Here is a 27,154-nt window from a genome sequence, read left to right as displayed (position 1 = left end):
AGAGAGGGCCTCTGTGCCTGTAGCCCTCAACAATAAGCATTCCTCCTTGAGTATTATTGGGGGAGGGGACAGTTAAGCTGGGGAAAGCATCTGTGACTGTACCTCTGGCACAAGGTCAGCCTCTGTAGCCCAGAAGGGTAGGGAAAGGAAAAGGAGGGCAATAGTTTCAGGGGATTCAATGGTCAGGACAGATCGGAGATTCTGTGGATACGATAAAGAAAACCAGATGGTGGTTTGCCTCCCTGGTGACAGGGTTCGGGATGTAACCTCATATCCAAGACATCCTAAGAGGGAAGGGTAATGAGCCAGAGGTTGTAGTACATGTTGGAACCAACAACATAGAGAGGAAGAGTGGTGGTCCTAAAAAATGAATATAGGGAGTTAGGTAGGGAGCTAAAAAGAAGGACCGCAAAGGGGGTAATCTCTGGATTACTTCCTATGCCATGCAATAGTGAGAGCAAGAATAGTATCAGGTGGAGGATGAATATGTGCTAAAGGGGTGGAGAAAGGGGCAGGGATTTGAGTTCTTGGATCACTGGGACTTTTTTTGGGGGAGGTGGGACCTGTACCGAACGGACGGGTTGCATCTGAATCCTAGAGGGACCAGGATCCTGGCGGTGGCATTTGCTAGGGCTACTAAGGAGGTTTTATAGTAGTACAGTTGGGGGAAGTTGTCCATATAAAGGAGAGCAGCAAAGAGAAGGTTTGTCCGGAAATAGAGAAGGCTTGTAGACAAAGTTTTGGGGTGTAAAGGCGGGTGATCGAGAAGGAAAAGGATCAATGCTGTGATGGAGGGGGGGATGGTGGTAATAAATAATGGAGTTGTCCATAAAGATGAGGACAAGCAGAAGGTAAGATGTGGGAAATCTTTGAAATGCATTTACTTTAATGCTGGGAGTATTGTAAGGAAGGTGGATGAGTTGAATGGCAGTATGACGTGGAGGCGATTAATGAGATGTGGTTACAGGAGGGTTGTGACTGGCAGCTAAATATTCCAGAATTTCGCTGCTTTAGGTGTGATAGAATTGGAGGGGTAAGAGGGGATGGTGTGGCATGGCTTGTCAGGGAAGATATTACAGCATTGCTGATGAGAGGTAGATTGGAGGGCTTGTCAAGGGAGGCAGAATGGGTGGAATTACAAAATGAAAAGGGAGAAGTTACTATTATAAAGGTGTATTATAGACCACCTAGTGGGGAGCGAGAAATAGAGGAGCAAATGTTTACGGAAATAGATAAGATTTGTAATAAGCACAGGTTTGTATTAGTGGGGGACTTTAATTTTCCAAATATAGATTGGCAACATATTTTGTGAAGGGGCTGGATAGATTAGAATTTGTAAAATGTGTGCAGGATAGATTTTTGCAGCAATACGTTGAGGTACCCACTAGAGAAGGAGCAGCGTTGGATCTACTGTTGGGGAATGAGATAGGGCAGGTTACTAAAGTGTGTGTTGGGGAGCACATCGGATCCAGTGATCATGGCACCATTAGTTTAAGTATAATTATGGAAAGGGATAGGTTAAGGTTTTTGAGTGGGGGAAAGCCAGATATGAAGAAATGAGAAGGGATTTGCAAGGAGTAGTTTGGGCTGATTTGTTTTATGTGAAGGAGGTAGAGGAGAATTGGAGGTCATTTAAAGGAGAGATTTTGAGGGTGCAGAATCTTTATTAGGTTAGGTTAAAAGGCAGAGACAAAAGTTCAAGAGAGCCATGGTTTAAGGGACATTAGAAAGTTAGTTTGAAATAAAAGGGAGGCCTACATTAAAGAAATAAGGTATAGTTGGGATGCTTGGAAAATACATGGATTGTAAACAGAAGCTTAAGAAAGAAATTAGAAAAGTGAAAAGAAGGTACGAGGTGGCTTTAGTGAACAGGGTGAAAGTAAATCTGAAGGGTTTTTACAAGTATGTAAATAGCAAAAGGAGAATGAAGGATAAAATTGGTCCCTTAGAGAATCAGAGCGGACAACTGTGTGTGGAGCCGAATGAGATGGGGGAGATATTGAATGAGTTCTTCTCTTCGGTATTCACTAGGGAAAAGGATATGGATTCGTGTAGGATAAGAGAAGCAAAAGGGGTGATTATAGAAAATGTAGGGATTAGGGAAGAGTGCGTGATGGAACTTTTGAGGCATATAAAGGTGGATAAGTCTACAGGTCACGATTATCCCCAGGACCTTGAGGGAAGTCAGGGAGGAAATAGTGGAGGCTTTGACAGTGATTTTTCAACAGTCACTAGAGGGGGGGCATTGTGCCCCAGGATTGACGTAGTACAAATGGGGTTTATCTGTTTAAAAAGGGCTCCAGGTATAGGTCCAGCAATTGTAGGCCAGTAAGTTTGATGTCGATGGTTGGTTTTCAGAGACTGTGGAAGGATATGGACTGCTTAGAAGAATGGGCTGAAAGGTGGCAGATGGAGTTTAACACAAAAAAGTGTGAAGATCTTCAATTTGGGAAGATTAATCAAAACAGGACATATGCAGTGAAGGGGAGGGCATTGAGGAATGCAGAGGAACAGAGAGATCTTGGAATAACGGTTCATCATTCTTTGAAAGTGGAATCTCATGTGGATAGAATGGCTTATGGTATGCTGGCCTTTATAAATCAAAGTATAGAATATAGGAGCTGGGAGGTGATGTTAAGACTATTCAAGGCATCGGTGAAGCCGAATTTGGAATACTGTGTGCAGTTCTGGTCCCCAAATTATAGGAAGGATATCAATAAGGTAGAGAGGGTGCAGAGAATATTTACTAAAATGTTTCTGGGATTGCAGTATCCAGAATACAAAGAAAGATTGATTAGACTGGATCTTTATTCATTGGAGTGTAGAAAGTTGAGGGGGGATTTGATAGAGGTATTTAAAATTATGAGGGGATAGATAGAGTAGATGTGAATAGGCTCTTCCCCTTGAGGGTAGGTGAGATTGGAATGAGTGGTCATAAGTTAAGGGTTAGGGGGCAAAAATTTAGAAGTAACATGAGAGGGAGCTTCTTCACTCAGAGAGTAGTGGCTGAGTGGAATGACCTTCCAGAAGAGGTGGTTACAGCAAGGTTAATTTTGTCATTTTAGAAAAGGTTGAATAAGTGCATGGATATGAGGTGATTGGAGGGTTCTTGGCATGGAACAGGTAAGTGGGACAAGAGGAGATCACTTAAATCGGTACAGACTAGAGGGGCGAGATGGTCTGTTTCCATACTATAATTGTTACATGGTTATATGGAATTGGACAAATTGTTTACAAGATTATCCAAAGCAAACTTGACTGTCAATTTAGCTAAAAGTGAATTTAGACATGCTACTGTGACATACTTGGGTCATGTAGTTGGTCATGGCAAAGTCGCACCTATTCAAGCTAAGGTGAATGCAATTTCTGAATTTACTATTCCCAATGTCAAGAAAACAGTGAGGTTTTTTGGAAAGGCAGGATATTATAGGAAATTTTGCCAAGTTTTCTCTTCCTTTAACCAATCTTTTGAAGAAAGGGGAGAAATTTGTGTGGACTAAAGTTTGTCAGAGAGCTTTAGAAAATTTTAAGGAGATGCTATGCCATTATCCTGTTTTAAAATCTCCTGATTTTGACAGACCATTTTCTTTAGCAGAGGATGCCAGAGAGGGGGGCAGCAGGTGCAGTTTTGTTACAAAAACATGATGAAAATGACCATCTAGTTGCCTACTTTTCAAAACAATTCGATGTTCATCAAAGGAACTATTCCACTATTGAGAAGAAACTGTTGTCTATAATACTAGCTCTGCAGAATTCTGATGTATATCTCGGTACCACTCATGAATCAATTGTAATATTTACTGACCACAATCCTCTAGTGTTTTAGAATAAAACGAAGAATAAAAACAGAAGATTGTTAAACTGCAAGAATATAATCTGCAAATTAATCATATCAGAGATACAAATAATGTGATAGCAGATTTTTTGTCAAGATGCTAAAATTGATCATGTATAGAAATATATACTCTCAACAATGTTATAACATATATATTGTATATTGTAATCACTAGTGATTGTAAATTCAGTTTAGTTATAACTGAATTTTAACTCGAGTTAAAATTCCTTTGTAGGGGAAAGTGGGACAGATATGTTATATTTTATATTGCAAAGATATGTTTTAAAGGAGATAAATTGTGGCAGTTTACTTTAGTGTAGGTCACATACAAACTCTTCAAAACAGATCTCGTTTAAAATGAGCTCTGCTCAAGCCAGACAGTCCAGGCTCCAAGTGCCCTTGCGAAAACTTTGAAGAATGCCTGTATTGACTTCATTTTTTTAAAAACTTTATTTAAAATTTTATGACTTGAATAAAATAAAAATTACATTTAAAGAAATAATAAAAAATAAGATAATAAAAATTAGAATACTACATCATTAAACTACACAAATTAACCCCCCCAATAATTATAACACAACATTAATCATCTAATTTAAAATTAGTCCAACCCTCCCCCCAAAATAAAGAGTGAAGAATTAATTAACAATATTGTAAATAAAATAGAAAAAACCCCACTTACAAAAAAAGGATAAAACTTAACAACAAAAAAAATTACTAACAACAAAAAAAATATCAATACTAAAATAATACCCTTAAACATATATTTAAATCAAATATAATACATGTATTTAACAAATGAAATCCACTTTAAAACTAAGTTCAAATATTAAAATCATATATCAACCACATATCTGTTATTCAAAAAAAATCATAATTAATAATACATAAATACAGAATTTCCATTAATACCAAGTTTCCTTTATAATTCATCGAGAGAACAAAAACATCCCTTAGAAAAACAATCAGATAAACTTTTTATTCCCTTCCCCTCCCCTTTTATAAAAAAGAAAAAAAAGAAAAAAGTTCAAACTCTTATAAAATTCTCCATATTCTTCATTTATAACATCTTCAAAATTCTCTATCGAAATTAACTTAATTTTATTAAACTCTTCTCCCTCAATGTATTTGTACTTAATTTTCTTCTTTTTCTTCTTATCACCTTTCCCCTCATCTTCCTCTTCAACATCCTCAATTTTTGACTTATTATCTTCTATGACATCATCTTCTTAAAAAAGAAAGAAAAAAGAGAAACCCCCCCCAAAAAAAGAGAAAAAAAAGTAGAGAAAAAAAACCTCCTAATTCCCTCTCAATTACAATCAGAAAACAAAAAGAGTTTTTAAAAAAATATTTATTTAAATAATAATAATAATAATAATAAAACCTTCACTTCTTAACCCAAAAATTAAAAAGAAAAAAAAAAGTTCGGAGGTCACAACTATCTCCTCCTGTTTAAACCGCCCAAAGCGGTAACTCCCCCAAAATATTGGGTGTGAGATAACTCACAGGTAGCTGATGACTTCTGGAAACTAGTGCCCACCCAGTTCCCTCTCCCAACTCCCATTTCATTAAACTCTCATCATTATTTAAACTATTTAAACTCTTCTCAAAAAAAAGATAAAAGATTTATTTTTTTAAATCAACGTTACCACTTCGGTCACCATTGCTTCCATTTCTTTTAAAAAACTGGATCCCACCTTACATCTCTACTCTCTTTGGAGACCTTGAAGGACTACATCGTTCCTGAAACTGCATGATTGGTAGAGACTGAGCAAAGTCCATAACCTCTTTAGGATTGTCAAAGAACTTTGGCTAATTTCCATCCTAAAAAATCTTCAGTACTGCAGAATACCTGAATGTTCCCTTATGTCCTTTTTTCCACAACCGTTCTTTCACAGAATTAAATTCGCGTCGTTGAAACATAATTTCTTGACTCAAATCTTGATAGAAGAAAACAGGATTATTCTGAACCATCAAAGGAGATCTATTTTGCTGGGCATTTCTAATAGCCGTACGTAAAATTGTCTCTCTGTCACAATAGTTTAAACAACGGATCAAAACAGATCTTGGATTCTGTCCTGAAAAAGATTTTCTTCTTAAAACTCTATAAGCACGTTCCAGTATTAAACCTTCAGGGAATTTATCCTGTCCTAACATTCGTGGAATCCATTCAGTAAAAAATTTTCTTGGATCTGGTCCTTCTATGCCTTCTGGCAAACCAACAATTTTCACGTTGTTCCGTCTAGATTGATTCTCCAAATAATCAACCTTTTTTGCTAAATTTTTATTTTGGATCTGCAATGTTTCAATTATTCTATTTTCATCTTTCAGTTGATCCTGTGCATCGACTAAACCTTGATCACACATTTCAAATCTTTCAATGGTTTCAAGCTTAAAAGCTCCATTAATGACTTGCGCCATCGCATTAATCTTGGAAATAAACAGGTTCACAAAATTAGCTAAGTGACTCGATACAGAATATATCTTATCTTCAAGATCCTTAACAGACATTTCAACAGAAGTAGATTCAGGCATAATGGGGTCTTGCTGTTCCTTAGAGACCACGGGATCTTCTGTCCCTTCCCTTAATTTAGTATCTTTTCTAGCAGTTTGACTTCGTATAAAAATCCCTCTCAAAGTCCCCCCAGCAATGCCAGGAGACTGAAGATCAGGGTTATCTTTAAGCCAAATCTCTTTAATCATCTTCACTGAATCGATGTCTGGAAAAACCGTTGTAATTGAAGATGCATTTTGCAGCGCCACCACTATAGCAGTCGAATGACAACTCTTTAACTCTCCAGCTGGTGGCGCCCCAGCTGATTCAACTGTCAAAGCCTCAGCAACAACACCTGCAGTGTCCACCGTGCGAAACACTGGCACACGTCCAGCCCCTTGTTCTGAAAGCTGTTGAGTGCGACCTTCAGAGAGCCTCACCGGCTTAAAACGAAGCTTCAATGCCGAACTCTGCACGTCCTCCTCTGGATCCATTCTACGTTGAGTCCTGGCTTCTTGTAAACAAGTAGGCTCAGACAATTTCGGAAAATGTAGTTTTTTAACAGTCTGTTGATATTTTCTTTTACCTCATTTTTTGCATATAAACCATTAGGCACTAATCCAACACCTCTTATTATTTATAAACTTTTAAAAGAACTTTAACGGGCACTTAAAGACAAAACAATAAATCAGAGTCAGGAGAGGTCTGGAAGACACGTCTGTTCCCTACGCCATCTTGCCACGCCCCCCCTGTATTGACTTCATAAGCAGGTGTTAATTGGACATGCTGTGGAATAATGGATTATTGTTTTGGAAAGCAACAGATGAACGGACTCAGAAGATTTGGTCCGGTGCCACAATCTGAGTGCAGTTTGCTATTCTAAGAGGGTTATATGGTTTTCTCTGAGAGAGAGAGAGAGAGAATTCAGTTCTACAGTTCAGTAGCAGCAGCTGGGAGTGGAACATGACAAGCTGGCAAACTTGTGGAAAATCCCCATTTTGAAGACAGGTTGTGAGTTCTTAGTTCAACCTTGTCAAAGCCCTTGTGGTCCATCCAAGAGGAGAGAACTGGCTGCATAATATTTCACTTGAAATAAGGGGAAAAAAGGAACTCTGTGATAACATGAAAGAAAGAGGTTATCATCTGGAAAACCTTGATGGGTCAAGTTTCTTCGGCAAGACACTCTAGTGGCTGATCAGAGGAATCATTTGTGGGTGTCCAACGAGCAACAAATCTCTCTCTGAAAACCATCAAGAACCTTCCTAAGTGGTAACCATTTACCTTTCAAGCACCAAAGCCTGGTGAAATTCATAAATGTTAAATTCTGTGCACAGTAGAAGAATTTCCTGATACCAGTGAACTTGGAGGATTGAGAAGTGAGATTGGACTGTGAATCAAAGAACTTTTTTTGAACGTACATATATACATTACATACATGTGCGCTTAGAATTAGAAGGGGGTTAAGTTAATAGTAATAAGTTAAAATTTGATCTTGTTTTCATGTTTAAAAATAATTAAAAGCATCTTTTGTGTAAGTAACCATTTGTCTTGGTGAATTTCTATTGCTGCTGGGTTTTGGAGTCCTCTGGGCCCATAACAGTACCTATTCGTAGTTCAAGTAATGTTCACATGCGTGTTGTTAATCCTCAGGAAAAACCCAGCTGTTACTTGAAGGGTAAATTTGAATCAGGAAAATGTAATTAATACTCTTATTGGCAGGATATCCCTTTAACTGTGCTATCCAAAGACTATCAATTAAATGTTGGTAATTCAGTTTGAACTGAGAGGAGGGATAGAGAATATTCCAGGAAATATGGATTCATTCTGTTCAGAGTTTGGACAACTCTCTTATTCCACAAATCAATCTAATAATCCTTTGTTCCAACCCCTCCAGGGCAAGCATATCTTTCCTTGGCAATAGAAGTAGAACACAGTACTTCAAGTGCAATCACACCAAAACCAAATATAATTGTTGTAGGATGACCTTACTCTTATGCACACTCCCAAGTCTTGTCCATAACCATCTATCCCAGAGTGCCACCACTAAGGAAGGTTACACAAACTGAAATTGAAACCAAAATGGTGCCAATGTAAATTTTTCTATAGCTAAATAAATACTGAAGAGAATGTTTTCAGATTTTTCCAGCTAATTCAGCAAATGTCTCCAAAAGAAACAGCAGTTTGCTAGATATCTGAAACCAGTCATGCATATTTACTGGAGTTGTTTTACTTGCCAAACTCTATCTCCATGAAGTCCAGCTCCTGGATTGTCTGGCAGGTAGAAATTGTTTAGGATTCTAAGCTGTCATCATCTACTTTCCTCCCTCATTTCCAAGCCTGACTCCTGAAGGATGATCAAACTTGATTCTCCTGATTCCCAACTTTTCCACACCTACCCCCTGAATGAATGACAGAAGCAAACAAATGAAGGTTTTTATACGCATATACTTGTGCAGTACCAATTATATTGCACTAATGCTTTGGACCTTATGACTAATAGTATTTTGTAGTCGAGTCCAATGCACAAATATGTATCACTTGTTGATTAAGGAAAGGCTGTGGATGTTGTCTACATGGACTTTAGTAAACCTTTTGACAAGGTCCCACATGGAGGTTAGTCAGGAAGGTTCAGATGCTAAGTATTCATGGTGAAGTAGTGAACTGGATTTGACAATGACTGGACAGGAGAAGCCAGAGAGTAGTGGTGGATGATTGCTTCTCAAACTGTAGTCCTGTGACTAGTGGTGTGCCTCAGGGATCGGGGCTGGGACCATTGTTGTTTGTCATCTATATCAATGATCGGGATGATAATGATATAAATTGGATTAGCAAGTTTGCAGATGACACTAAGGTTGGAGGCCTTGTGGGCATCAAGTTTGCAGAGGAATCTGGACCAGCTGGAAAAATGGGCTGAAAAATGACATGGAATTTAATGGAGACAAGTGTGAGGTGTTGCAGTTTGGAAGGACAAACCAAGAAAGGACATACACGGTAAATGGTTAGGCACTGAGGAGTATGGTGGAACAGAGGCATCTGCAAATACAAATACATAATTCCCTGAAAGTGGCGTCACATGTGGATAGGTTGTAAAGAGAGTTTTTGGCATATTGGCCTGCTTAAATCAAAGTGTTGAGTATAGGAGTTGGGTTGTTATGGCAAAGTTGTACAAGGCATTGATGAAGCCAAATTTGGAGTATTATGTGCAGTTTTGGTCACCTAACTACAGGAAATATATCAATAAGATAATATTATGAACCCAGAGAACCCCAAAACCCAGCAGCAATAGAAATTCAACAAACAAAAGTTATTTTTAATGATCTTTAAACATGAAAACAGGATCAAACTTGAACTTATTAGATTGGGATAAAGATAAAATGAAATGGGAAAAAGATTTAAATTTAACAATAACTGAAGAAGATTGGTCTGAAATTTGCTGTAATAGTGTTCGAAAATTGATTAATGCTAGATTGGCGATGATTAATTATAGTTTTATACATCAATTATATTTAACACCCGAAAAATTAAAAAAATTTGGTTTTAGTAAGTCAGATCTTTGTCTTCGTTGTGATCAGGTTTCTGGTACTTTTTTACATGCTGTTTGGTTGTGTGATCGGTTACAACAATTTTGGAAAGGTATTCAATCTGTATTTAATAATCTATATAATCTTCATATTGTATTAGACCCTGATATATTTTTATTAGGGAATATGCAACTGTTGATTGATTTAGAATTAGATAATTACCAGATCTCTTTTATTTACTTAGCGCTGGCAGTGGCCAAGAAATGTATAGCGATACTTGGAAGAATAGAAATGTATTGTCTTTAGATAGGTGGTATTCAGAGATGAAGTTTTGTTTGGTTATGGAAAGAATATCTTATTCTATACAAGATAAGATGTCTTTTTAAGAGTTAAAGTCGACCCCATTTATTGATTATATACAATTTAAATAAGTTTGAATTAATCATTTTCATTTAAGTTCTTTTTGTTTTTGTTTTTTCATATATATTATATAATAAAAATTTTTGGATTAATAATTAATACTTAATTAATACCTTTTTTTTGTTTTTTTGTTTGTTTTTATATATATATTGATCTTTTTTTTAAGATATATATATTTTTTTATTATTATACTAATAGTATTAATTCTTCACTCTTTATCGTGGGGGTGGGGAGGGGGGGGTTAGGGGTTAAAAATAGTTTTTTTTTTAGTCTTAGTCTTTAGTTGTTAGGGGGAGATGCCGAGATTGGTATTGTATTAACTATGTTACTTTATACTTGTATTACTTTATTTTGTATTTTTTCTGTACGTGAATTACTTACTTTCTTTATATGTTAAAATTAATAAATAAAGTTTTGATAAAAAAAAACTTGAACTTATTACAATTAACTTAACCTAACTTAAACCCCTTCTAATTCTAAGTGCACATGTATGCAATATGTGTATAAGTTCAGAAAAGTTCTTTGATTCACAGTCCAATCTAATTTCTCACTCATCCAAGTTCACTGGTATCAAGCAATTCTTATACTGTGCACAGAATTTAACATTTATAAATTTCACCAGGCTTTGGTACTTGAAAGGTAAATGGTTACTGCTTACGAAGTTTCTTGTTGGTTTTCAGAGAGAGATTTGTTGCTCGTTGGACACCCACAACTGATTCCTTCTGATCAGCCACGTCAGTGTCTTGCCGAAGAAACTTTCCCCATAAGGGTTTTCCAGATGATGCCTCTTTCTTTCAGGTCACCACAGAGTTCCTTTTCTGTTTCCCTTATTTCAAGTAAAACATTTTTCGGCCAGCCATCTCCTCTTGTATGGACCACAAGGCACAAGGGCTCTGAACAGGCTGAACTAAAAACTCACAACCCATCTTCAAAATGGGGTTTTTTCACAAGCTTGCCAGCTTGTCATGTTCCACTCCCAGCTGCTGCTGCTGAACTGTAGAAGTGAATTCTCTCTCTCTCTCTCTCTCTCTTCTCTCTCTCTCTCTCTCTCTCTCTCTCTCTCTCTCTCTCTCTCTCTCTCTCAGAGAAAACCACATGATCCTTTTAGAATAGCAATCTGCACTCAGACTGCAGCACCGGATCCAATCTTATGAGTCCGTTCATCTGTTGCTTTTCAAAACAATAATCCATGACTCCACAGCATGTCCAATTAACACCTACTTGTGAAGTCTCTATAAGCGTTCTTCAAAGTTTTTGGAAAGGCAATTGGAGCCTGGACTGTCTGGCTTGAGCAGAGCTCTGGCATTTTAAATGAGATCTGTTTTGAAATGTTTGTATATGTGTGTGACCTAATGAAAAACCCCATAAAATTTATCTCCTTTAAATCATATCTATATACAATATAAAATATAACATAATCTCTCACAATAGGAAGAGTGCAGAGAAGAATTACTAGGATGTTCCCCGGACTTTAGGAACTGAGTTGTATGGAAAGGTTAAATAGGTTAGGACTTTATTCTCTGGAGTGTAGAAGGATAAAAGGACATTTGATAGAGGTATTTAAAATTATGAGGGGGATAGACAGAGTAAATGTAGATAGGCTTTTTCCACTCAGGGTAGGTGATAAATCTGAGAACATGGGTTAAGAGTGAAAGGGGAAAAATTTAGGGGGAACTTCTTCACACAGAAAGAGGTGGGATGTGTAACAAGCTGCTAGCTGAAGTGAATGTGGGCTCAATTTTAACATTTAAGAAGAATTTGGACAGCTACGTGGATAGGAAAGGTATGGAAGGCTGTGGACTGGGTGCAGGTCAGTGGCACTAGGCAAAAAAAAAAGTTTGACAGACTAAAAGGGGTGAAGGGGCCTGTTTCTGTGCCGTAATGTTCTATGGTTCTATTACATGCCCTTCCTACCATGAAACAAATTTTTGGGTGATTTCCTTTATTTATGCAAGATCCACTCAACTTATCATGTTTCTACTAGCCAGTATTTGATAGTATCCTGCTTCTTTTACGAACTACCCTGTAGGCGAGATATTATACAGTTCTAATTAGTTTGCAAAATGGAATGGTAGTTTGAATATAATTTTCAAAAGAACTGTAGCTGTAACGTCATCTTCTAATTTTCTTCTATAAATCCTTAATAACAGAACTCTTCTGATAAGATGCATCCCTAAAGGTACTCCATCGTTGCACTAATTGTGTATGGATCTGTTAATCATTTGAACTGCTCCTGGCATTTTTCATTAATTTGTGAAACGCAACAAGCTTGACTATTTCTATTTTTGCCATTGAAGATGGTTAATATTCAATACCTTGAACTTGATGAAGAAAAATTGCTAAATGAAGATAGAAAAAGGTTGATATAATTTGCCTTTACCATCCTAGAAGTTTTATAAAATAATAATAATGCATCTGCTGATTAAACTTAAGAAATTTCTAATATTTAGAGTGAAACAGACAGTGACATCAGATGAGTGATAATATCTTCAGGAACCTTGTCCTAAAGCAAGTGAAGATAATCATGGAGAATTGGTGAGCAGATTGTTAATATGAAGTAGAAATTATGTGGTAATTTTTGGGATGGTAGATTGTGAGTCATGAGATGCAAGACTTGCTTCTTGGACATCAACAGTTTACAATTTATTAACCATTTAGGCAAGTTTCCTGATAATACAAAGTTTGGTGAGAAAATAAACTGAAAGTAAGACACAAGAAACCCACAAAGATATAGTTGAGTAATTGGGCAGATGAAGTATAATATGGGGAAATGTGAAGTTTAGTTGAAAGAAAAAAACAAAAGAATATTTTTAAAAGATGCTGGACTATTCATTGTAAATTCAGTAATTGACTGTCAAGTGTACAAATAGAAAGATGACAATTGAGTCTGGTGACCTAAGAGTTTGCTGTCAAAGTTTGGTTGAATATGTTCTTTTGAAACACTATATGATATCTATTATGTTGCTAAGACAACAAGATCTTGCCCAATGTCATTCCATGATATTGTTGGTTTAGCAATGTAAGATTGTGGCTTGCCTTAACTTCAGGACATTAATCTACTAAAATCCAAATAAATAATTTTTAAGAGAAACACCTAGTGAAACATTTGAAAGAAATTTTTAAAGATGTGAAAATAACTGAAGTAATGTCAATTAGATTAGTATATTGTATTTTTTAGATAAAGCAAGGACAGCTATGAATCCATAAGAAGATCTTAAAATGAAGCAAATGCTAACTGAATACCAAAGGTTTTACCATAAGCTTACAAAACTTTTCATCAAATGTTTGATTTGGCTATTTGGGGAAAATCTCACGTAAATGCAACAGAATACCCTTGAGTAAAAGAATCTTTATGTGAAAGATGTGGTATCTTTCAAATCATCAAAAGAATTTATTTGCAGACAAGCTCAATTTTTCAAAGTTTGTTGGATATTTGATCTACTGAAGGCAATAACTTTAAATACTCACGATAAAGCTGTTTGAAGACAACCCTGGAAAGCAAGTATAAATTTTATATTGGATGTCATCCAGAGATGCAGCAATATTTGTCCTTTAAAGTGTTGGAATAATTCCTGACCTTTGGAACTAATAATTTTTAAAAGAAACAAGAGAAATTTATTTCTGCTTTGGCAAATGGTATGAATACAGGAATAAATTATAGAGAAAGATTAAACTCAGAGCTATTTTGCACAATATATCTTGCAAGTTAAATATCTGTAAATATTAGTTTGTAGAAGTCATTATATAAATATTATTTTGATTGCAATAGTTCATTTTGTAAAAACAAAAAGGGAAGTAACTTTCATATTTGTCTTTCCCGACATGTTCAGTGATTGATTTATTCAATCCCATAATGTGAGGTCCAATGCGATCATAGCAAGAGAATTTAATTTCAAATCGTCAGGAGGTGAGAGAGAGTGTGATATCAGGGAGACATGGAAAACTGAAATCAATAGGTATTTAAAGTGGTTGGAGTCATACTTAGTACAAAGTCTGATGGAAGTTTTTTTTAGCCCAGCCCCAGAACATCATTGCTGGAGTTTCTCAGCACTCTGTCCCAAAACCAGCTGCTTCTGAATGACTTCTGCTTCCATTGTAATTGGGGATGCACCGTTTACCAAGGGAAATCCTACTTACTCTCTCCAAATCTTCTGCCTCCATTTTCTCCTTTATCCTAACTTGCTCATCTTAAAATTGGATCTTTTTAATTCTGAACTACTGAATGATGCAACGTTTCAGCACAGTTGGTAATTAGATGGAAGGTTGGTTAGTCTTATCATTTTGTCTCTGAATGTCCAAACAACTTCACATTGCACAATCAGCATTAAACTCTGACAGATCTACATAGGATTTATGTTGCTTCATGAGGTACAATGTTCTGAGCTTAACTATTATAAACTAAAATTAATGTTCCATTATGAAATTAGTATTAACACTATAAATTAAATATACTGGTCTGATTTTTATTTTATTTAAAACTTTATTTTGACAACTTGTAGATCACACTCCACTGAATATTCAACAGAAAACGAAGGAGATGATATCACCAAAGCTGAAGCACACAGCAAGGCTGAGTCCTCCTCTGGCACAGAAGTGAATTGGCCACCCCTCTGCCTGAAACAAGTGTTTCCTAAGTACACAAAACAGTTCAGCTACCTTCTGATTGTGGAACGCATAGCACTTCTTTTTATCAGATTCCTGGGCATTAAAGGAACTATGAAGCTCGGTCCGACCGGATTTCGGACCTTTATTAGGTTGGTCAATATTACTGATGTCCTTTACTACCATTAGTCATGTACTAAATATAAAATGGGAATTTCTATTACTTGCAAAATATATAAACTCCACTGTTGATAAATTACCAGTTATTTGTTTGTTAATTATAAGCAGAATCTTCCACATTTTGGAAAATGTAATCCAGAAAGAGCCCTCATAAACAGATGAAATATTACTATTAGAATGTCAAAATGAGCAAAAATTCTTTGCAATCCACCCAAATCTTCTCTATGAAGGAGTTTCCATTGTGACCAAGAGAACCTGTGATCATATGAACTGCGTCTTCTGCATCAATATGGATGGCTTTAATTTGCCAATTTTACGACTCAAGACTTTTATGGGATCGGACTATTTCTCCACACTTCCTGTGGTCTATAACTTCCATGCCATTGTTCTTTTTCAACTGAGCTAGAGACCATAGTTCTGTTTCCAGCTCTATCTCAGGAGCAGAGATGAATTGTGTTATTAATATAAATAGGAGAAAAATTGTTTTAATATTTAGCGTTCATTGGCTAGTATTTGCCATTCTGTTCTTGGTAATTGTCGGCCTGCTGCTTATTTCTTGTGTATTGTAGGACCTGCAAACTCAGCAACAGCAACTTGCCCATGGCCTCTGTTGACATATTATATATTGATATTGCACGGCGGTGGAACATTGTTCATGGAGATCGTGGGGAATCTGGTAAACAACTCTCTTCTTTTGTCCTCTCTCTCACTCCTGATTATCATTATTTTAATTATTAATTTAGACATACAGCACGGTAACAGGCCCTTTCAGCCCATGAGCTCGTGCTGCGCAATTACACCTAACTGACCTAGAACCCCCAGTACATTTTTAAATGGTGGGAAGAAACAGGAGTACCTGGAGAAACCCAGGCAGACATGGGGAAACGAACACCGCAGATTTGAACCCCAGTCCCGATCTCTGTCACTGCAGCAGTACCATAAACATCTTTATAAATGATTCTGATGCTGCTGTTTGTCTGATGAAGCTGATTACAGTCAATTCATACTCACAAACACATTGCGCCCCCAATTCGCAGATGCATATGGTAGGTTACCGCACGAATGCACTTCCCGGTTATGCAAGACATCGATGGATTGAGAGTGTTAACTTTTAGTCATGATTTTTTTTCTTTTTTCCCTATCTAAACTGTTTTAAGAAATGTTTTTTTAATTTTGTTTTGAATTACTAAGAACCTAAATAAGAACTCTATGTACCTGTTCCATCCTAAAGACATGTGGGTTGATCGGTCAGTTGGCTATTATAAATTGGCCATAGCACATATGCAAGTGATAAAATCTGGGGAAATTTGTGACAATTTGGGGATTTGTTTTTAAGCCGGACTTTTGTAGATAATAGATTTTTGTACATTTAAATGGGGCTTTGGTGGATGATGCAGACTTGGTGGGCCAAAGGCCTATTTCTACGCTGTTTAACTATGAGACTCAGATGATATTTGAGTAAAACATCTTGCAAAAAAGTTACAAGGAAATTTGCACTGTATTGGAATATTCTTTTTTTTAACATTTTTGTTTCCTTATGGTGCATGATGCATGTTTAAGAATAATTAAGAATTCTTGTAGATTAAACACTGAATGGATAGACCCATGCTATCTTTCAGCAAAAGTCATGCAGAGATCTCAAAGCAGAGCTGATGAACTTAAGATGTTAGTTGTTTATTTTTACTTTAGACAAATTAGTTAATTGAAAATTTACATGCAGTAGATTAATTTTTTTTTAGATTAATAAAATGTTTTGCTGTTTGAAGAGAGCTGTTGACAGCAAATTTATTTTTGACAATTTCCTTCAGGCAGTTTGAAACCTTGTCTAGATGTTAATTTGATTGGAACTTCCTGTTTAGTTCATCAGGATTTATTTCTTAAATTTCATTGCACTGCAAAAACGAGAACTTACATTTTTTTTAGAAGCTCCCATTATCCTGGACTCCAAATAAATAATAAAGATAAAAGATGTGAAAAATATTCAAACTATGAATGATACTGAAATATAAGACTTGCAGAATCAAAACTGCATTTGGAAACATTAGAAAAAAAAGTATTTAAATTAATATATAATAGTTCTTCCATTATGGAATATTTGTGTTACGCTGCCTTTTTGGGTCAGAATTTGGCTGGCAAGGTAAATATTAAAACACTGGTAAAGACTTGCCAGCTTCATTCTTTGAAATCCTTCAGAAATAGTTCAGAGTGCATGGAAAGTGGTAATTTTTACTTTTGATAATGTATTTATGAGGATGCTGCCAGGATTGGAGAGCATGCCTTTGTAAGGATAGGTGGAGTGAACTTAGTCTTTTCTCTTTGGAGCAATGGATGATGACCTGATAGAAGTTTATAAGGCAGAGGAGGGAGGAGAGGGGAAGATGTGTGTGGTAATGGGATTCTGTTGTAAGTGCTGGAAATTCCAGAGGATAATATGTTGGATGTGGAGGCTGATGGGTGGTAGGTAAGGATGTTTGTTGTGTCTGTGGGCAGAGGGGGCCAGGGCAGATGAACAAGAAATTGAGGGTGTGGGTGAGTTGATGGTGGTGGAGGGGAAGCCTCGTTTGTGGAAGAAGGCAGATATTTTGGTAAATCTGGACTGAAAGACCTCATCTTGGGAACAGATGCGGAGGAGATGGAAAAATTGAGAGAAGGAACTAGAATCCTTGCAGGGTCAGAGTTGAGGAAGTGTAGTTGGGGTAATTATGTGTTTGTAATATATATCAGTGGAAATATTGTCTCCCGAGACAGAGTCAAGTGATCCAGAAAGGGGAGAGTATTGTCTGAGATGGACCAGATGAGTATGAGATCGGGGTGGAAGTTGACGAGCTCATTGCTGGTGCACGAGGCAGCCCCGATGTTGTTGTCAGTATAACAGAGGAAGAGTTGAGGGCTGCAAGCCCACATGGGCAAGGTATGGATTGTTCCACAAAGCCCACAAACAGGTAGGTAGCTGGAGCCATGCAGGTACCCAGGGCTACTCCTTTGATTTGGATGAACTGAGATAAGTCAAAGGAGTAGTTGTTTAGAGCGAGGAATTGGGTTTGTAAGGTCCAGGGCCCCAAACAGGCCTTTCAAGTGAAGAAACACTTCACACATGTATCTGCAGGATTGAGTTACTGCATCTGATGCTCCCTTTGTGACCTTCTCTACATTGGAGAGACTAGGCACAGACTGGGAGATCATTGCTTCGCTGAGCTCCTTCACTCTGTCCACACAATGACAGGGTCCTCCAACTGACTAACCATTTCAGTTCTGCATCCCACTCCCATACTAACGTATCTGTCCATAGCCTCATATAGTATCCTACCAAAACCACCTGTAAAATGGAGAAACAACTCCTGATTTTCCATCTGGGTACTCTCCAGATGGATGGCATTAACATCGACTTTTCAGGTTTCTGCCAACCTGCTCTCCTTTCCCCCCCTCCCTTTCCTTCTCCCTGTTTTCTTTCCCTCAGCTCTCTACCCCCTTCACCCCTTTTTTGCTGCTGTGCCCTCCCTCCCTTCTCCACCTATTACCTGGTGCCTTTGTGACTATGCTCCTCCCCGGCTGCCTGATATTTTTCCATACCTTGATGAAGGATTCAAGCCTGAAACCTCAGTTAAGTATTTTTTATCTTTGCTATATAAAGGACACAATTTGACCTGCTGAGTTTCTCCAATATGCGTTTTTACTTCAACCATGATATCTGCAGACTTTCGTGTTTTACCTCATCACCAAATTTACAGTTCACCAATAAGTAGAAATTCTGCCTTCCCCACAGGAAAAAGCAACTCCAGGTTGTATGTGATGTCATGTATGTAGTCTGACTATAAATTTGAACTTTAAACCAATGTTTATTAACACAGTAGTGAGACATTTAAGCGTAACAAGGTATATCTAATTTGTATTAATAAATATTATATTTTGTTTTACTAGGTATGTGCTTACAAGCATTTATGGAGGCCATCTTCCTCATGGCACAAAGAAGGTACAAGTCCCCACCACTTCGAGAACAAGTTGAGGCACTGGTCAATTTTTGTGAATATCAGTTAGATGCACTGGATGAAAAGCACTTTCGTGGAAAATCAGACCAAAAATCTAGCTTGATTGCATATCACCCTGAAAGGCCTCGCTCAGGTGCTGTCAGTAATGTGCACTTATTAAATCGTCTGAGCACTTCCAATAGATTGCAGACATCATCATTACCTGCGTCAAGGGAGAAACAGCCTGTAAAATCAATGAATCGAAGAGGTATTTCTTAATAGTCACATAAATGCCATTTTCTTCACATTATTAAAATTGTGTTAAGGTTACAGTTGCTAACCATCGCTGAATTCTAACTGTTGATAGTGTTTTAATAATCCAATTCACTAATGTGCATACCGATGAAGGTGCAAAATGGTGATGGTGAAAATTCATTCACCAGTTGAAATTAATTCTAAAGAACTTAATGCAGCTTCTGACTTGGTTGATTGTGAATGTTGATTTTTCATTATCAGGTAGTTATTATTAACATAGTAATCATTAATTATCCTTATTCCATTTGCCCACAGTAATTGCGTGCTCTCCAGCAGCTTTTATAAGTCCCAGTGGATGGGGCAATCTGGGCTGCAGGTTTTGTTTTAACAACCAGCAAAACTGCTCTGTAATTGGCCTAAATGATGTGCGTTCTCAACGGGTCAAGCTAATGTAAATGTTACAGCATTTTGCACTATTGAACTTTATGTAGTGATCCAGATCTCGAATGGCAGACCCTCCCCCTTTGCTTTCCCCAGCATTATCCCCAACAATTTCAATAGGAAGTTGATCCTTTGCATCTGGGATAGTTCATGATTGATAAATATTTCATGCACAATTTTACCTTAGCTAGCTTATTTGCATTTCAAACTTGAATGATGAATGCTTATTTAAACAAACATTGGAAATAGACATTATTCTGTTCTCTCCATGTAATTCATTTTCATTTAATGTAAAGAGAGTGCAACTGTCTGGCTTCGGGTCTGAATTAATTTACACATTTTAAAAAATGTTCCATGTTGGCTGCTTTCTGATATGGGATGAGCTTTGGTGCAATGTAATTGGCTGAGCCTCCTGTCAGTAAAATTAAAAAACGGAAAATATGTGTTATACAGCCAGGTCACTACTGAAATAGATAAAGACTCTCATTTGTGTGTGTATGAGTTTTTTGTATAGAAAACCTTGTGTATTAAAATTTATCATGGATAAAAAGGAATGGATAAGCCATTGCTGTTGCATTTGTTCATCCACTAGTAAATGTCAAGAAAATGGATTAACTAATGTAATATTAGGGCATCACCTGCCTGAAACAATTATTTCTAATCTATGCTTTTTGCTATTTTTATACTTTAGTGGTATTGTAATTCTATTCAAATAGTAGATCACAAAACAAGAAAATATACATTTAATACTGGACCATAAAGATTCACGTGTTTGTAATAAAATCATTTAGCGGTAAGACATTGGTTCAAGGCTTTGGAATATAAAGTTACAATTAAAGCTCCTGCAGCCACCATTAAAGGGACTGCCATTCTGATTCTTAAAGGCAAATAGTCATAGAAAGTTAAGTTACACCTCGTGTTCATACTTTCAGTATTAATACAAAACTTAATCTTACCCATCCTTAGAATTGACAGAGAGCATGCTGCTCCAGACTCGCGTGCTGAGAAAATCTCGATAATTCTGAATCTGCTCGCGACAGTATTGAGCTTCCTTACATCTTCAGCTGGAAATAAGCAGCAAGTGTGGTAGAAGGGTCAGTGGAATGGATTTATCCTGCTATTTGCTTATTCTGAGATAAGCAGTAAATTATATAAACCAGTGCAATGCTTTGTACAGTAAATAAAAAAAAATGATCTGGATTTTATTTTTAAGTCAGTCTTCACTTTAAGCTAATAGTTCAAATAGTATTGAGAGTAAATATTAGGAGGATATTGCATCATGGTGATGTTTCAGAATTCTTTCCCATTTTGGCCTATGAACCCTATCTTCAGTATAGTGACAAGATCACCAGAGCTACATCCCACCCATATATATGTTGCACAGAAGTCAGCAGGCTGAATCATTGCCACCATTGTCCTCATTATCACATCTTGTGAGAGCATTGAGAGCCCAAGTGAATCCAGGACTTTCTTGGTCAGTAGATTTAACAGTTCACTATATGGACCTGTTAATCCTTCAAACTTTCCTTTTAAATAAAGTTAAGTGATCAGTTTTTGAAATCTAGACTCTTTAATTTTATGGATGGAAAAAATATAATTAAGCACCTTTAAGCCATGTTTTGATGGATAGTGGCTGGAGGAAGGAAAATAGCTGATTTTTTTTCATGACAGAGCAAAAATAAAATCCTTCATTGACAAATATTTTTAAAGCACAATTCATTCATTGGTTAAAAAGTGAATTTCTCAAAGGGAGCAAATGTTTGATTGACAGCACGCCATTAAAAAAATGACTCAATAGCTTTTATCTTGTGATTGCTCAGATACATATACAAGCTTGTGGAAGAATTTATTTGTACAATAAGCATTAAAGATTTCACTGTCTTTGCCTGCCCTCAACAAAATAACATTCATCACTGCTTGAAATAGCCATCTGTTCTGTTTTCTTCGAGCAATGCATTTATAATCTGTATTGACAGAATGATGCTTTAACTCTTGACACTTAGCAAGCAGGCTACAGTTCTCGAGTTTTATTGTAAGTTATATTTACAGGACAGTTAACTTTATTCTTACCTTTTCCAATCAATTGAATGTTAGTTAACTTTTAATTTCATGAAAAAATCCTAATATCTCAGTCATCACATAAAATGAGAATAAATATTTTATAGTGTTTAAGCTAATATATACATAAATAGCTAAAAATAGCACCTTTTAGTATAATCTTTGATCTATACAAAATGCTATCAAATTAAAGGGACTGCTCCCCTTAGATATCATATCAATAAATTATTAATTTTTTGCACATTTATTGACCAATGCAAGTAATTTGTTAATTGTAATGTGTATACTGAACTTGAAAGAATTTTCAAAATATTGTTTTAAGTTGTAAGGTAAAATTTACCTTACTTTGGGATATTTCACTTGATTTAATGCATTCCTCCCTGATTCCACAAAAAATTGCTTTGAATACAGTTACAAAATTTCACCAGAATACAAATTAAATTATGTATTCTTTCTATTTGAATTCACTCCAACTCCAATCAGGTCTGCTACAATTTAGTTATTAATCAGATTCCAATGTAAATCAGATTAAAATGCTACAGACTACCATAGACAAGATAAAGGGATGAGTACAGCTTTTGAACACTCTTTGCATTGACAACAAATGGTTGGAATTGGATTATGATAATACAGAAGCACAAAATCTTCCATTTTGTTAGGATTTGGATGTCTTTTGAATTGGCCTGTGTTCATTATCAATCCATTAGAGTACTTTGAATTAAATGGTCAAATAGAAGGCATTTAAATGCCCAACACCAGGCCAGGCAGAAAAAATTATTTCCGTAAATGTCAGGTGGTTTTTCACATGATATTCATTACTAATAACAGCTTTTAAATTCCAGATGTAAATAGATTTCACTTCCTCAGCTGCCATGGTGATATTCAGGCATAAGCTTCCAGATCAAAATTTCTTGGGTCTAAGAACAGGTATATTAGTTTAACTTCAGTGCCAGTGGGTGTTGCTTAAAGATGGTATCATCCCCCTCCGCCCCCCTCCCCCCCCCACCACTAAGGTGATGAGGTGAGAATGTGTCCCTTTAATCTTACATAATCTCTGTAGCTCTAAATGGATTCTAAATGTAGGCAGATTGCTGAGGTTAAGTTGTGAGTACATCATTATTTCCTCTGATATTAATAACTATTTATAATTCTCATCTTTGTGTCTAAGATAAGAAAAGGCCAATTTGAAATGTCTCACTTTCATTCAATACTGAAACAAAATATGAATTCTGTCAAAATTACCTTTGTGGCCAGGCAGCATCTAAGAAGAGAGGAGAGTTGATATTTCAGGTTGCATCAGAACAGTCATCGACCAAGAATGTTAATTGTTTTGTTACAGGTCCTGTATGACCTTCTAAGTATTTTCAACATTTTTTAATTTTGATTTCCTCCATCTGCAATATTTTTCTTTTGTGTGAGTTGAGGGATAAATTTAATGTCTGTCATTTTCCAGTAACATGGTTACAATATCCTTTGAAAATGGAGTAGTTTTACCTCTGACAAAGCAGCCAAAGTAATCTGTTCATTTTGATGTCCTGATTGAAGTCACAGAAAAAAATGACAGGCAATTTAGATTTGAAAGGGTTCAAGTTCAAGCAATGTGAATATAATTGAGACTGCTGCAACCCCGTGATCCTACCTCATGCCCCTTCCATCTCTATTCAGTTGAATAGCTACCAGACAGAAGCAGAAAATTCTGGAAGATCTCCAGATTCTGGAGAATTTGATTTACAGCAAGTGAAAAGCAAAAAAAAATATAAATCTGAAAATAAAAACAGCAGGTCAGGCAGTATCTGAGGAGAAAGAGAATGAATATTCCAATTTAATTGCTTTCATTAGTGCCAAAAAGATAAAACAAGCATATTTTAAAATGTAGTGAAGGATTAGGAGAGATGACATGGATTCTTCATGATACAGTGAAGAGGAAAACCCTCCATTCACCAGAAATCAACTCTAACATTGACATCAAATCTGCTGACAAAGGTGATACTGTTGTGATTACTGTTTATAAAAGGCGAATGTCAACTCTCAGACTCTCTGCCTTCCACTGAATTGTATTTTTAATATAACAGTAGAAGGAACTTTTAGCCTTTGAAACCTGTGCATTCTAATCATACGTTTTGGAAGGTGGGAGGAAACTGGAGCACTCGAGGAAACCCACACATGTCACGGGGATAATGTACAAACTCCTTACCCAGGTCGCTGGTGCTAACCATGCTACTGCCCCTACTATTGAATTCCAGGTGACTATCTCCCAGAAGCTGACCTAATTTCCTCAGGTGATCTTTTCTTCAACAACCTCCAGCTTCATTGTCTCCAACCTCACACATTCTCCTTCTATTCCCTCTCCATCATCTACAAAAATGTACATTCTGTTAAATTCATTGTTTCAGGATGTTTATGTCCCACAGAAGTTTTACCTCTCATCTTGACCCATTTCGTTCAGGCTTGTCATATTCATGACACTTCTGATGCCCTTCACAGCTTTGACAATTTCCAGTTTCTTGATCTTAAACTGCTCAACTTCACCCTGGATCAATTCCTCCATATTTCCATCTCACACAAGGATGGCCTTAGAGGACATCTATTGACAAGGAACCAGTAGTGCACTCTCACCATCATTTACCTGGCTGAACTTGTTCTTCTATTGAATAGCTTCTCCTTTAATATCAGTAATTTTCTCCAAATCAAAGATGTAGCAATGAGAATTCACATAACCACAATTGATGCTGCAGTTTGTGGCATATTTAGAATGCCCCAGCATGGACTTGCTGAGCCAAATGGCCTGTTTCTGTTCTGTACAACTCCATGACTTCTCCATCCAGCTGACTAAAGATTCCATTGTTCAATTTTCTCCATCTCTGTTCCCCTTGCCCTCACTTTTCATCTTAGCTGTCTGGCCATCCTCCATAATTCTTGCATATTTAAAGAAATTCCAGCACCACCTTTCAGTATTTTTTCCATAGCTCCCTGCTTCTCTGTCATCTTTGTGAACAATTCCCTGCTCACAGCATTCTCTAGCATAACCTCAGGAGAGGTGATTGTTCCCATTAACGTGTTTATAAGTGTAATCCAGAATGGATTGAATCACATGCCAGTAAGTATGATAACTCAGTTGGTAGATGTTAATGACACTGCAGGGTTCATAATCAAAAGTTCTACTTAAAAGCAAGAAATTCCCCCAAGATATTGGAAAGAGGATCATTAAGGTTTTCCATTGGAGCCTTTGCTTTTATAAATGCAGAAAGACCTGCCCTGTATTTGTCAGTTTAGCTTAAATAAGCTTTTACTTATGTGCACTTATTTATTCTTGAACTGAGAACGCAGTCCTTAATAAATTGCTGCAGACAAAAATCCATCCATATTTAGGTTTAATGTAGAAAGCAGAGATCTTATCTGTGAAACTTAAGACGCTGAAAAGAGCAGAGTTCTTCCAGCATTTTGGTGTGTTTTTACTCAAATCGCAGTGTCTGAAGACTTTCGTGTTTCACTCACCTTTCCATGTGAAGTCCACTGAAAAAAACATACATAAACTGTCACCTTGATGCATGAAAATGTGTGAAAGATATAGATAAACATCCACATTCCTGGTACAGTGATCCTGTGCTGATTTGAGATAAACTGTATGAATTACAAAGCTTGCCAAGTTTATCTGGCCTGGTATATTCATCTGTTCTAATTATAAGTAGACGTTATGACGTTAGATCAGGATTAAGCTTCTTAAAGGCTTTTAATTGTGTAGTCCTTTAAAGACCTTATATTCAAACTGCTGTAAAGTTTCTGTAAACTGCATTTTATTAAAAACATTTTTCTATTCTCCCAGACTATGTGTTACTGGTATATTTTCATTGCTGATTCAGATTGTACATCTGTCAAGTTTCAACATTTCTACAGCTCTAGACTTGAAAGCTTTCTTTTACAACACTGGGAATGTTACAGGCTTGGAGGGAGCTTTGATGATTCATTAGAAACAAAGATAGACTTCTCAGATATTTTCAGTGGAGTAAGCACATGTTCTTCTGACAAATGACACAAAAGTGTCTAAGGAAAAGCTGTACCGAGAACAAGTTTTTAAACAAACATTTTTCAGATTTTCAATAAATGCTACTTCTGGTTAAACAAAATAAGTAAAGATACTTTCAAGAGCAAGACAGTCACAATGGGTCTGGCTTGGCAACTATTGGAGTAGTGCAACAAGTTTTGGGCACTACATTTTACAAAAGATATTAAGCTTTTAGAGCGGAGAAATTTACTAAAAATATCCCTGGGTCAAGAAACAAATTATGTGAAGAGACAAGAGAAGCTGGAGTTGTTCTCAGTTGCTCAGAGGAGTTTACGAGGGGATCTGATAGATACTAATGAAAGGTATAGTAAGAGTAGATGGAGAGAAAATGTTCCCATGGCAGAAGCATTAATAACTAGTGTGAAGGTGATTGACAAAAGTTTCAAACCAAACGCAAGGAGACTTTAAGCCAGATAAATGCTGAGAGTCTGAAATACACTGCTGACGGAGTTATGATGTCAAATTTAAATGTGAAACTCCCATCTGAACTGGATAAATTGCAAAAGGGAAGAATTTCTAACACTGTATGGAGAGGGTGGAAGAATGGGACTGGCTTAATTGCTGCTAAATTAAATCAATATATAGTCAATGGGCTGATAGTCTTGTGATTCAGTGAAGATTGTGTAGTAGCTAAACACATCCTATGTGTAGTTGTCCTCCCATGTTGTGGTCGGTCAAAGATCCAGCGAAGACCCTTTCCAGCCATAGAAATCACTATTTAGTAAAAAAATGGAAATTAAACCCAAATAATTAATAATTGCATCATATCCAGTGAAATTACAAATTCCACAGGTTATTTCTGACTGGTGCTGTGCCAAATCTCAGCCACTTGAGTTCTCACTTCAAAACAGATAATGGGCAAGGATACAATTGATGGGTAATGACAGCTATATTGAAATAATCTGGCATCAATTAATATCTGAAATCCAACATGAGAAAATCCAGAGCTGCTGTTTTAGAAGAACTGACAGGTCCATAATTCCACATTCTTCCTCTTTCACTGTGATGGATTATGTTATATTTTATTGAATATAGATATGTTTTCAAGGAGATAAATTGTGGCAGGTTTTTTAGTGTAGGTCACATACAAACACTTCAAAACAGATCTCATTTAAAATGTCTGAGCTCTGCTCAAGCCAGACAGTCCAGGCTCCAAGTGCCTTTGCAAAAACTTTGAAGAATGCCTATAAAGACATCACAAGTAGGTGTTAACTGGACATGCTGTGGAGTAATGGACTATTGTTTTGGAAAGGAACAGATGAACAAACTCAGAAGATTAGATCCGGTGCTGCAGTCTGTCTGTTCTAAAAGGGTCATGTT

The 27,154-nt window shown here is 36.6% G+C and overlaps 1 protein-coding gene across 5 annotated transcripts in view; it reads left to right on the top strand.

Annotated features, from left to right (window-relative positions):
- Positions 1-27,154, top strand: part of ttll11 (tubulin tyrosine ligase-like family, member 11) — a 218,713-nt gene that overhangs the window by 156,209 nt on the left and 35,350 nt on the right. For 2 of the 5 annotated variants that reach the window (XM_069887786.1, XM_069887797.1), the window contains 4 exons: positions 14,770-15,024; positions 15,622-15,728; positions 18,971-19,285; positions 20,680-21,840. In XM_069887786.1, coding sequence (XP_069743887.1) covers positions 14,770-15,024; positions 15,622-15,728; positions 18,971-19,285; positions 20,680-20,732 — 730 coding nt within the window. In that variant the 3' untranslated portion in view covers positions 20,733-21,840. Of the gene's footprint in view, positions 1-14,769; positions 15,025-15,621; positions 15,729-18,970; positions 19,286-20,679; positions 21,841-27,154 lie in introns of those variants that run through there. The other 3 variants (XM_069887781.1, XM_069887767.1, XM_069887773.1) reach the window with 3 other exon arrangements.

The sequence above is a fragment of the Narcine bancroftii genome, chromosome 1 (genome assembly GCF_036971445.1).
Source record: "Narcine bancroftii isolate sNarBan1 chromosome 1, sNarBan1.hap1, whole genome shotgun sequence".
NCBI classification, from domain to species: Eukaryota; Metazoa; Chordata; class Chondrichthyes; order Torpediniformes; family Narcinidae; genus Narcine; species Narcine bancroftii.
The sequence above is the reverse complement of the archived record's forward strand: the minus strand, read 5'-3'. Positions and strand labels throughout refer to the sequence as shown.